We start from the raw sequence: 13637 nt of genomic DNA, 5'->3' as shown, positions 1-13637 counted from the left end.
AGACAGTTATTGAAGTGCACAGGACAGACTCAATGACGGCTGAGTAGAACTGTTTCAGCAGCTCCTGTGGCAGGTTAAACTTCCTCAGCTGGCGAAGGAAGTACAACTTTTGTTGGCCTTTTTTAACAATGGAGTCGATGTGAGTATCCCACTTCAGGTCTGGGAGATGGTGGTTCCCAGGAACCTGAATGACTCCACTGCAGCCACAGTGCTGTCTATGATGGTGAGTGGGGAGAGTGCAGGGGGCTTTCTCCTGAAGTCCCTGATCATCTCCACTGTTTTGAGCGTGTTCAGCTTCAGGTTGTTAAGACTGCACCAGACAGCCAATGGTGTTGAAAGCCGAACTAAAGTCCACAAACAGGATCCTCACATATTCTAATACGGGCTCTGTAATTCAGAGCCCGTGTTTTCCCGGCAGACTTGCATGCCATTTCCCAAGAGGGTTGCAATCACATCTAATTCTTCCATATGCACCTAAACAGTTTTCCATATGTGTAAGTGCTTCCAAAAACTCCTTCGGGAAGGATGGGGCCTCCACACTGTACCTGTTCCAAGTGGAACGGGTACGTTTTCCCAGGGTTATCTAATCTCACTGAGTGGGTAGTGCTAAGACAAACAGTGACTGGCCTCCTGCTGCGAGCCCTGGCCTATACTCAAAGGGGCGCAGGAGGCTCACACAGGACACTGAAAGGGGCAGCATCCGTTGCGCTTTGGTAGGGATTCCCAATTCGTCGGTCACCGACATGGCGTCGAAAGTGACCGACTGAACAGGAACATCTCGGTTACGTATTGAGCGAAAACCTGAGTATGCGTTGCACCTGCTGCCTATTTATACTCCCGCTGCAATCAGCGGCAGCTGGATGCAATCATCGCATGCCAATGTGCATTGGGTCGTTTAGTTTACGAGGACACAAAGCTTCAGGACCTCAGAGCAGCTCTTTGTCTGTTACGGAGGTCTCTAAACAGAGGATGGCCCACTGGATAGTGGATGCCATCGCCCTGGCTTATCAGGCACAGGGCGTACCCTGCCCGCTCAGGTTGCGAGCTCACTAGAAGTGTTGCATCCCCCTGGGCGCTGGCTCGTGGCGCCTCACTCTGTACTGTAGACCCTGTCGAGCTCCTCCATCCCCTCGGCAGCCAGATGTGGCAGAACGTCTGGTGCCAGGGCCTTATTCGATGAATCCGTGAGAACCGGTAGAGGGCTGGGTGACCCAAGTGGATCCCATATGTATAAATTCCACGGTATAATCAGAATCAGAATCAGAATCAGAAAAAGCTTTATTGCCAAGTATGTTTGACACACAGACAATAAAAAATAAGATGAGAATAAAAAAAATAAATACAAATATGTAAATATAAATAGACAAATATTGAAAAATAAATCGAAAAATAAATAAATTGTATGTACAGTTGTGCTATAGATGATAGAATGGAATAGAATATAATTAGATGCAGGGATGTACTAGCATTGGTCTCTCTAGCGAGATTCCCAATTCGTCGGTCACCGACGTGACATCTCCATTCCCTCCTTCAGGGAACGAGGGTTACAATACTTAATGAGACGTTATAATTAATTAATTAACGAATAAATAAATAAATAAGTAAATAAAAACAATAGGCAATTGCTCTTTAATTTGTGCCGAGGTTGTTGTTTGATTCAGACATAATTAAAATAACAATGTACACTACCATTCAAAAATTTGGTCTCTTACGCTCCCCAAGGCTGCACTTGCTTGATCAAAAATACAGGAAAAAAATTGAAATATTGTAAAATATCATTGCAATTTACAATTACTATTTTCTATATGAATATAGATAAAATGTAATTTATTCCTATGATAGCAAAAGTGAATTTTCAGCAGCCATTACTCCAGTCATCAGTTTTACATGATCCTTAAGAAATCATTCTACTACGAAGAAACATTTCTTGTTATCAATTTGGAAAAGTTGCCTCTTTCTTTCTTCTTTCTTTCTTTCTTTCTTTCTTTCTTTCTTTCTATCTATCTATCACACCTGAAACTTTTGGATAGTAGTGTACATCTGTGTCCAAATTTACTGTACCTAACCTTGACATTGAACACTAATTCAGTTCCAATAGTGCCATGGTGCACTCCTAAAATCAGATTGCTTCATATGATTAAATGTGTTGACAGACAATCCATGTTGATTAAAAAAATATAATGAAAGAAAGACACTGTCATTATGAGTGACTGTTCAGACAAAATAAAAATAGTTTTACAGGGCTTTTAAAACAAATGAACAAATGCATCCTTCACCTGCCAACATGCCAAATGAGTGTTGGGTTTTACCCAGGACTTACTGAAGAAATCCAAAGCGATCTGTGACTCTGTATATGCTGTAGTCTGCATCCTCCCAAGGATCGATCTGAACTCCTGCGTCTCTACCCTGAAATATACACAAGTGAATACTTAATTTGACTCATCTGAACACAAATCATGTAGAGTTTATCAAAGGTGCAACAAATCATCCAGTTCCAGGCAAATTTTAAGCAACTTTAAATGCAGCAGTTCTGAATCAGATTTGATTTTCATGAGCCTAATGGTAATATAATAATATATGGTATGTTATGCTATATAATTATAAAAGAATAAAATTATCATCTTAATAATATTAAATTATTTATTGGCACATTTTCTAGTGATTATGGAAGCAGAAAATGCATTTATTCGGTGGTTGACAGATTTTCCACAAAAAAAAGTTATGTAATACACTTGGGTAAGTTGCAGGTTTTTATAAACTAAAAAAGAAGTTGAATTAAACAAATACATATATGAAACCAACACATTTTTGTTCAATGGAAGCAAATGAAATGTCTTGACATGTGGATGTCTGAATATCCACATTATCAATGTGTACTTCGGTGACCTAGATCAACGTCCCCATCACTTTTTGCCATGACTGATTTTGTCCATATCCCACTCCAGTGATGCATCTACTGTAATACTGGAAGGATTTCCAATTGTCGAGCAGAAGCTTTAATTTTGCCTGTGTGTTATAAATGGAAGTTCTCTGCTGAAACTCATTTTCAATGTGTTGCTGAGTGATTGATGCAGTTATGGAAAGCGTCAGCAGCAATATTCTCTCTGGCACACAGCTCTCCACATTACCCTTTCACTTTTCTGTGGCCTGCTAACCATTCTAGTGAAATTACAAAATGCAAACAAATGTGTCCCAACCCCTGTTATACGTCCAATGACATATAGCTGTAATTTTGACGTATGAGCAGAGAACATTTTAATGTTCAGCACTTATTTAACAGAATGTGCACCCTGTCAGTACAGCTGAAGTTTAAAAGCTTTTCCAGTCGGTGTGGATTGATTCCCTGAGGGGGGATGGCTGCTGCTCTCCTGCCCTCTTCTCAACCCCATGGTGGAGAGAAGAGTGGAAAGAAAGCAGTGATCCGTGTGACAGACAGTTGAGGATTACAGTCCCAGTATTCCCCTATTTCAAATGAGTCTGTAAGAGAATGTCATGATGTCATGTTCAAATTGATCACCATGGTGGCCATATATTTCACAAACACTTTGTTGGTTCAAAAATCCTCTGTCCGCTGCCCTAGCACATAAAACTGCCTTTAAGAGTTTTTACACATTTTAGGGAGTTTTTACTTGCCACAATATGTATTGCGAAAAAGCCCATACAAATAAAACTGACCTAACTCAACAACCACAAAGGCCACAGCATATTTGAACAACCTCCAGATGTAGACCCAATGTAAAATAAACAACATCCACATTAATTAATTAATGAAATGTCAAACTGTAATACAGCAACATACAGGACAATAATACATTTCCCCTGCTAATGATGAAAATAGGCTAACGATCAACATTACATACACTACAATTGTAAAGGTTGGTGTTGGTAAGTTTTTTTTTTTCTTTTATGCTCACCAAAGCTGCATTTATTCAACCAAAATTCAGTAAAACAGTAATATTGTGAAATATTATTACAATTTAAAATAACAGTTTTCTTTATTAATATATTTTAAAATGTAATTTATTCCTGTGATGGCAAAGCTGAATTTTCTAATATGCTGATTTGAAACATTTATTTATTTAGGAAACCATGACACATTCTTTGATGAATATAAAGTTAAAAAGAACATCATTTATTTTGACTTTTGATCAATTTAATGCAATCTTTGCTGAATTTCAAGTATTCATTTCTTAAAACATGTATAGCATACATACCAGTTCTAGCACAAAGTCATTTTTTAGTAACTCATTACCTGAAGGTATACATTAAAGGAAATAGGCAAACTTGAATAAGTTACAGTAACTATCACAGAATCTGTACTATTTCAGTGAACATCTGCACAAAGTGTGAGGGTAAATGGCACAATTTACCTTATTATATTTAGAGATGATCTCAGCACGTTCCTCTGCTATCAGCACCTCTATGTCCTTCTTCATGTCAATGTCTAGAAATACAGCACATAAAGAACAATTAATGACAAGGAGAAAAATGAATACTGACAAAAAGCTGAACAATCTGGAAGACAGATTTTATGTTCTGTTAAGGACTATACATTTGTACAGATGACTATTAAATAGAATCACTTTGTCCCTTGAAGATAGCTCAGCAACACAGGAAAAAAACACACACTAGTGCAACATATTCATCATGTTCAGACTGAGAAACTGGTCCAAAATCAGCTCTTGTTGGCACTGGGTAACCTGAGCTCTCATGTTTTGAAGATCCTGTTGGTCATATGAAGGCCTTGACTGTCTCAGAAACATTAGCCCCATGGGAACCACAGAGCCAAAAGAAGGGAACAAAGGTTCCCGCCAGGCTTCAACTGTCTGAGAGGACTGTGTGCCTACTGAGTCAGTCGCACACACAAAAATAGATTCTCCCACTGTGGGATACAGCCCTGCATGACACACCATCATGTGTCATATTGAATATTTCCAGTCCATCAAAAAATCATGCCATCTGACATTTAAAACTTCAATAAACAGGAGAGAATAAAAACACAGTGCCCTCACTACCAAATTAACAAATGCATTTGCTTTGTTTGTACAGTACCATTGATGGCATGTCCTGATGTATTTACACAGATGGACAAATAAACAGATACTGTCCTTATTGTCCTCACTATGGCCCTCTTATTATTTCTTATCTGTCCCTTTCCCTATGTTTCCATCACTCTCACTGTTTCTTGAAGATTACTCGTATCATAAGGCTGTCACAAAAGTACTGACACAAGGATTACAAGTGAACAGAAAATCTGAGCTATGTGTTTCCCAAAAAAAAAAGGATAATAAAGTGTTTATAGTCATCTTCAGTCATAATCATAGTTTGTGAGAGACTGTGCTTCCATGGCTTGCAAACCAGCAGAACCACAGGAAATAATTCTGTGCTTATGAATTTTGTACTACTCAATGAGAAAATCATTTACTGAAAACCCCAAACCACGGTTTGTAAAACTGAAGAAAAACAAGACTTTACAAAGCATTTTTCTCATCACCCACTGTCATTATATTACATTGTATATCCTCTCAGTAAAATCTCTCTTTAAGTCAGTTAAAAAAAAAATGGTTACAAGAGCTGCTGAGGTAGTCTATGGTCTAGCCATTGTAAGAAACATTAAAACCATGTTAGGTTAAATGTAATATTTCTGGCACAATAACACTTTAGTGATCTGAAAACTCCCAAAGCTTCCAAATAGTTCAAACGATTTTTACAGAGAAACACAATTTTTCATTGACGCTGAAATTTAAACAGGGTTTTGTAGTGATGCACCAACATTTTCGCAATAGAATATTTGAGTATTTATTATTTAATACATTTGATCAATTAATTGATTATTAAATAAACTTTATATTCAACTTTGATTTTTTTGGGGTAAATGAAAACTTTTTTTTGGTAAAATAATTTCTGTGCATAACTAGTTTTGTTGATTTTTGCCAAACCATACAAAAAAAGTGTCAACTTCAAAGAAACTGATCTGAAATCTGAATAAGCTGGCCTTATCCCAACATTACATAAATAAACTTAATCTAATCCACTTCCATAAGGATAAGCAAAATCCTTCCTTCTCCTAAGGAAATCAGTGTTGTCATCTGTCACCCTTGCAGTAAACGAGGCAAAAGGATTAGGTTATGCAGTCTTTGATGAAACCGCAGATTATAAACCTCAAGACTGTCATTCTGAATGTACAAGTGCTCAGAACAAAGCATAACTGAAAATATTTACATGTAATGATCCCATCAGTCATACCTTATACACTATAACATATACATATAACATGTGCTAATTTAGATGAATTAAGAGCTACCCAACAGGAATTCTGAATTCTGTGAGGTATTTCCTCTCCAAACCTCCGTTTGTGTGTATTTTTTGTTAGTCCAGTCTGTTATGCATGTCACAGAGACTCAGCCTATAGCTTTATTCTCATATCTTATATTCACCATTGCCTCTACATTCAATCCATCTTTGTATGCCTTAAAGGGATCACATCATACTTTTTCCCTTGACATCCACTGAACTCTTTTCCACCCCCTCTCTCTGACCTAAATAATGGTTTTCTTTCTTTCTTTCATTAAAAATCTTTAAAAATATCTTCTTTTTTTTGCAGAATCCCACAAGGCATTTTGTGAGAGTGTAACCCCCAATAATCACTACTACTTTTAACAGGATTTCTGAGAAATGCATTTTCACTGCCTCCCATTGTGTGGTGTCAACAAGGCAATGGCAGTTGTTTTCTTAGGGGCTTTAGGGACTGTTTGATTGACAGTAAATGACAGACCCCAAAAGGAGGGACAAGAGATCCTCAGAGGAACCTTGTTGCAATATTATTTATCTTAAATATAACGTTGTGAAGTGGAAACTATCTGCTTTTTAAGTTTGGGCTGCTGCATTTGACTTGAGATTGAGAGAAGAAAAACTGGTTTAGTAGCTCCGATGGTCGGTTTGTGTACCAACCCCCTTTTAAGGGGGGAGAGAGAGAGGGGGGACGCCTTGCTGAAGACAACGATGAACAAGCATTTCATACAGACCTATCAGCTCACAGTACATCATCAGAACTATTTTACAGAAAATATATACATTCTGCTGTACTTTATAGTACACTATACAGTCCAATTTCTAAACTTCCTTTTATTGCAAAAATCCTAGAAAAGGTTGTGTTTTGTCAGCTCTCTTCTTTTTTAGCAGAGATTTACATAATGGTTAAGTTTCAGTCAGGGTTCAGAACTTATTAGGGTATTAAATTATATTTTATTGGAAGTTGACAATGGAAATTGTGTCGGTCTTGTTAGACCTGAGCGCTGCCTTTGACACACTGGATCATACCATTTTGTTAGAACGTCTTGAGCGGTGTGTTGGGGTAAGTATGGTGGCTTTACGTTGGTTCCATTCTTACCTGGAGGATAGAACTTTCACTGTAAAGATTGGGAATAATTGTTCTTCTGTAAGTTATGGGTTACCTCAGGGCTATATTTTAGGGCCGTTGCTTTTTTCTCTATACATGATTCCACTGGGTTCTATATTTAATACATTTGGCATTTCGTATCATAGTTATGCTGATGACACGCAGTTGTACCTGCCTTTTAAAAAACAGGAAATAATGCAGCTGAAAATTCCTTGTTGAATTGCCTTGAGGAGGTAAAATGTTGGATGAACTCGACTTTTTTAATGTTAAATGATAAAAAGACTGAAATTGTGCTTTTTGGGGAAAAGTCATGCTACTAACTTAGGCATAATTTTTGATTCCGAGCTTACATTAAATCGTCAAATAAACACAGTAGTAAAAATAGTTTCTTTCAATTGAGGAGGATTGCAAAATTTAAGTCGGTTTTATCAAAGAATGATCTTGAAAAAGTTATACATGTTTTTATATTTCACGCTTGGATTATTGTAATGCGTTATGCAGGCGTTTGTCAGTCGTCCCTGTCGAGGTTACGATTGGTTCAAAATGCTGCGGCCAGACTGCTGACAAATACTAAGAAAGAGACCATATAACTCCAATTCTGGCCTCTCTACACTTGCTAACAGTTAAACAACTAATTGTCTTTAAAATTCTGTTATTCGTTTTTAAAGCCATCAATGGCTGGGCCCCAGAGTACATCAAGGATCTGTTAGTTATTCAGTCCTCCTCAAGATCGCTAAGATCTAACTTGTAGATTATGCTCATGGTTCCACGTACACGTCTTAAGTGTAGAGGTGATTGAGCATTTTCAGTTGTGGCCCTTAGACTATGGAATGATCTTCCTTTCTCAGTGCGTTCTTTGACCTCTCTGCAGATGTTCAAATCACGTCTTAAGACCCATTTGTACTCACAGGCGTTTGATTTGTAGTTTTGCAGGTATTTACGTATGTATTTTAATTAATTACTATTATTGTTTTTGACTTTCTTGTACAGCACTTTGGTATACTTTCATGGTTTTTAAGGCAATTAATAAATTTTAATCAATAAATAAATTATTGATTGTTTGATTGATTGACTATTTTTGAAATTTACAAAGTACAATATGGGAAATTTTCCTACCGGCTTGTATCCCCTGTAGTACTTGTGTATGTGCGATATCTGTTCATTCAAGTGAAATTTCAATAAGATCCGACCTAGGCTCATTGGAAGAAAGCACTTCTACCTACTGTACACTTTTGCACTCCAAAATCGTACTAATACATTTCACTGCAATTTCCAAATGAAATGACCACACAAATTATGTTTACGGGGCATATTATAATTTAATTTAAAAAAAGATAATTTGTAAACTAAAACATTTGCATCACATACTGTAATCAGCTCCATATTGTAATCATAATCCATATAATTAATATGAAACTATTTATAACATCTGTTGAAACAAAAGAAGCCTGAAAATCTAATGCTGTGAAATGTATTGAAAATATATAAAAAAGACACTTTTACATAATAATTTCTTCTTGTGATGAAACACAGAAAGAGTTTAGCAGAGGTAAATTGCTGAATTCATTGGATCAATCGGTTTAGTTTCAGTTATTCCTGAAGGACAAGCATGACAGAAATTAGGCCAAGACATTATGTTCTTGTTTGAATGGAGACTGGGTGGGTTTTTTATTTTTATCACTTGTGTCAGTGTAAAAGTGCCTATTTAATTCAAAATGACTTTCCATTTTAGGCCTGACTGTTGATCTCTTCCAACTCTGTTTATGAGTCAAGTACAAGGGAAAATGTTGACCTACGGGCATAGATCTTACACAAGGTGCCATAAATAGCCATTTCTCTTGAGAGCCAGAGTCTAACCATTGGCTTTCTAATTGTCTCAGTTCTCACCAGCATATGGAATGACAGGCCTTTCTGCTGAACGTCTTCCCAGCTGGATGTGAAACTCCATGCCTGACCTACTGTAGGAATCACTGCCCACTGGCCTCCAAAAATAAAGACACTGAGGAAAGAATAGATCCTCACAAAATCTATAGTATCTTTTAGAGCAGTGAGATGTTTTACTGAAAGTTGAAAGCTGAAACTTACTAAATGTTCAAAACAGCAAATTAAATAATGTAACATTATATAATAATTCTCCTTGATAAGTCATTAACAAACATTAAAGTCCATATTCTGCTGTACATTACACAATATAATGTAATAATCTTTGTTAATATTATAGACAGTTATTACAAAATGTCCATTTGGAATCAGTTTCAGCATGCAGTGATGTCACAGTGATATTTGTTGTTCACTCAACTGAAGAATATTTTGGTAAAGGAACACAATAACTTGTATGTATGGCAGTAAACATGAGTGGATCACTGTGGGCTGAAGCTATGAATTATTCATGTGTGCTGAATGAGGACAATGTTTGTTGGCAAACCTACATAATAAGAGGGGTCTTCAGCATTTTTAAAGAGCAATATGCATGCATGACATTTGAGCTTTTTGACATCCCCCCGGGCAGTTTTTAATGTCAAAATTTACTAATTTCAGATATTTTTTCTTGATATATTTGTGTGAAATAATAATTATTATTAATAATAATAATTTAACTCTAAAAACCATTACTTTTAGTTATGAACATACTGCCTTTATTAAAAGTGTCTAAAAAGTTGAAAGAATGTCAGACTTCTATTTGATAACGGGTCACTACATTTTTACAGCTTACTGGCCAAGAGTTGTAGGCAGAAACTTATATAAGGTTGTTTTTTTAAAAGCTTGTCACATATTCATTGTGTTAGTTTGGCGGAGGAGCTTAACACAATCACACTGGCTTCAAGTCAAATAGTTCTCATTCTCAAAACCTTTGAGACTCATTTCAAACTGTGACATCGGGCCTTGCTGGCCAGGCTCCTGGGTGTGCACCGAAATCTGAGGACCAAACTGAGTCTAGCGTGGTTATGGAAAAAAAGACTATGGCTCCCTTTATGCAAGAAAACAAAGAGCTCAAGGTTTAAGCAAAGCCAAGACTGGACGGTATGATGCTTTTTGTTAGAGGAAAGAGTTCTAATTTGGATAATCATACAGGTCTGCTCTGTTGACATTTACTGTTCTGACGTGAAAGGGAGACGGTAAACATTTAGAGCTGGGGAGAGTAACAGTCATCAGGGGGAGAGCAGTTGTCAGTGGTTGAGCAAGGACAACTGGCATCACTCGCACTGCCATCTGGGTGGGCCGTCACTGCCTCGTACTTGCTCACAGATGTAGAGCACTTCAACACACTGAGGGAGCCTTGTCCTGACTGAGAGTCTTCACACACACACACACACACACACACACACACAGTGTGAAGGCAACACTGAGACCAATCATTAATGTGGCAAGTTGTTTGGTTAATGTACATGAGTTTAGTGCTGTTGTTTTGTTTGAGCACAAGCATATGGCAGTAACAAGTGTTAACATCTGAGTGACTGGTAACTGAATAGCAGTATGCTGGAATGGTACCAGATCCCAGATTTACACAGAAAATGTTTTTTTTTTTTAAATAAACACAACATATATGGTATGATAACACCTCCCCACAGAGGTTTGAGGAAAGAATATATACCTTTGATGGAAAGCCAAATCCTGGAGAGGAAATACTAATAAGAATCTCCAAAACCTGAAGCATGCAAAAAACATCTGGTAACACTTTAAGTGGTCGAAGGAAGGAAATGTGCAATACCTACATTCATATGAACCAAACTGTAATGAAAACTGTCTCATGTTGGAGCCATGTCCGAGTGGTTAATGCATGTCCTCCACATGTAATATTAGTACAACTGGCTTCTGCACAAAATAATGCAATTAGACAACTTATAACAGGGCTGTAAAGTGCAGCATGTATGTCGCACATGCTACAAAAAAAACGGAAGAAAACATAAATTTACCACATTATGTGATACAGGTTTGCATGCATGTGAGGGACAGAGCTGCTTGTTTGTTTGAAGCAAGGATTTTTGTCTGCATGTTTGTGTGTGATGTTGAATCAATAATCCGCTCCTATTTTACTTGGTAGTCTAATGTGCAATTTAAAAATCATGTCTTGACAGCACTAAGTCCATACATCAACTCCATTTCCCACAATTCCTACTGGTTTGCACATAAAAGAGTTAAGTGATGTCTGCACATAGGGCTACATTTGTGCGGCCTGTACAACAAAACTTTCAACCTCTGTAGCACCAGTGCTATGTGCAAAAAAGTTAACATACAGCCCTGAATAATGTGTAAACGTATAAAATAATGCACTACGCATAATATTTTGGAGGAAAGCTTACATTTGTAAATTATTACAGCCTCTGAAGGATTTATTTTAGAGATGCACCAATTGCAATTTTCTTGGCCAATTTCGATTTCCGATTTTTTTGTAAGAGTGACCTGCCGATACTGATTTTTGCCGGATCAGATTTTCTTTCTAAGAGCTATAATTAACAGCATATTCAAACAAACATCTACTTTTTTTTCAATGCAAATCAATTATTTACATAATAAAAGACATTATTAAACATCACAATTCCCCCAATCTGGACTAAATTACAGATGCTCTCTCACTTAAATAAATCTCTAAATAAAGTGCTCTGTGACTGGAAAGAGGTAGAAATAACAATTAACTGAAAATGAATTCCTATGTATATAACAAAACAGATATCATTTGCCACTGTGTTTATAAATGGTCATTTTCCCCCCTAACCTTATTAAATGCGTCATCTTTCACATCAAATTCTTACATTGTTTAAATTAATTCAGTTAGAATAATAAGAAATGGTAGAGTTGTTTGTTACCATTCAAATGAAATCAGTATCAACAAACTCCATCTTTACCCTGCGGAGGAAACACAGAAGCTACATCTGAAGTGTGGCATTAGATGTATTTACACAGACTGTTTGATGAAGCTAAGGTGCCATAAATGCATTTACACCACACAATTGCAAATGCATAAATAATTGCATAAGATTAATGTTTTACATAATTTTTGACTGTACAAATAAGAAATGTTGGGAAAAATGCAATGATACTTTTAAATATGAAACCAAACCACCAGTAGGTGGCGGCATATGACTGTTTTAATGAGTGAGTCATTTAGTCATTCATTCTACCGATTCGTTCAAAAGGCTGATCATTCAGAAACGAAGCAAGTCTTTATGAATGGGTTACTGAATCATTGACTCACTCGATTCGTTCAAACACTGCTGTGTGTTGCTTGGAGACACACGACAGTTCTGCTGTGGCTTTGATTGGAACTATTATCGTTTGCGAAACTGAGAAAAATCAGTCAATATAGTGTCTCATTTTAATTTCTTGTTTATTGAACTACTATTGTACAAAATCAGTGTCACATTGCAGTCGTGTTGATAATCGGGGAAACTTCTTGGTCGTGTAATATTGCTTACCTACATCATTTATTATAATTTTTTTTCTACCGCAGTATGCATCTATAATTTTCTGTGAGTGCTGTTGCGCTCATTTGTTTTGGTTGTCCCAGACAACAAATCTACTTGTCCCAGACAAGTGTTAACCGAGCCCTGTGGTTCCCCCACAGTTTACTTTGGCCTACACATATTACTAATTGTGAACTTTGTATCTTCTTCACTTACAGTGAAGAACTTCCACGCCGATGACATGTTTACATGTGGATGTGAACTTAGCTGTGACGTCAAAACGGACCGGCTTGGAATCGGCAGACTGACCGGGTGGTCACCAGTCCAGGCTGATCATGCGGAAAATCGGCTAATTCTGGTCCCTGGCCGGTTGAGCGGTGCATCTTTTATTCATTCATTCAAATTGCGTTTATACTGATGCATTTGGCAGACGCTTTTTTTTTTTTTTTCCTTCATCCACACTGCATTAATTTTACACACATCTTGTTTTCCCTTGGCATCAAACCCATGACCCCTTGGCATTGCTAGCATGCTTTACTAAAGTAAGCATATCAGTGACCTACAGTAACTGTCTCTTTGCTTCTACAGTATTCACTGCACTATTCAGCACCAACCCTTGTGTGAGATCAATACAACGGGCACACAAAATAATCACTTTAGTGAATTAAAGGGGTCATATGATGCGATTTCAAGTTTTCCTTTCTCTTTGGAGTGTTACAAGCTCTTGGTGCATAAAGAAGATCTGTAAAGTTGCAAAGACTAAAGTCTCAAATCCAAAGAGATATTCTTTATAAATGTTAAGAGTCAGCCACACCTAGCTAAAACGTCTCGTTCTA

At 37.1% G+C, this 13637-nt stretch overlaps 1 protein-coding gene across 2 annotated transcripts in view; it reads right to left on the bottom strand.

The window, feature by feature from the left end:
• The window catches only part of LOC107707875 (USP6 N-terminal-like protein), a 36362-nt gene that overhangs the window by 16917 nt on the left and 5808 nt on the right, over window positions 1–13637 (bottom strand). For both annotated transcript variants that reach the window (XM_016511988.1, XM_016511987.1), the window contains exons 2-3: window positions 4371–4444; window positions 2321–2406 (exon numbers count right to left, since the gene is read on the bottom strand). In XM_016511988.1, the coding sequence (XP_016367474.1) occupies window positions 2321–2406; window positions 4371–4436 (152 nt within the window). In that variant the 5' untranslated portion in view covers window positions 4437–4444. The remainder of the gene's footprint in view (window positions 1–2320; window positions 2407–4370; window positions 4445–13637) is intronic.

Source organism: Sinocyclocheilus rhinocerous, unplaced genomic scaffold, assembly GCF_001515625.1.
Source record: "Sinocyclocheilus rhinocerous isolate Xijiao unplaced genomic scaffold, SAMN03320098_v1.1 scaffold2340, whole genome shotgun sequence".
Classification (NCBI taxonomy): domain Eukaryota; kingdom Metazoa; phylum Chordata; class Actinopteri; order Cypriniformes; family Cyprinidae; genus Sinocyclocheilus; species Sinocyclocheilus rhinocerous.
Note: the sequence above shows the minus strand (reverse complement) of the source record. Positions and strands in the feature narration are given on the sequence as shown.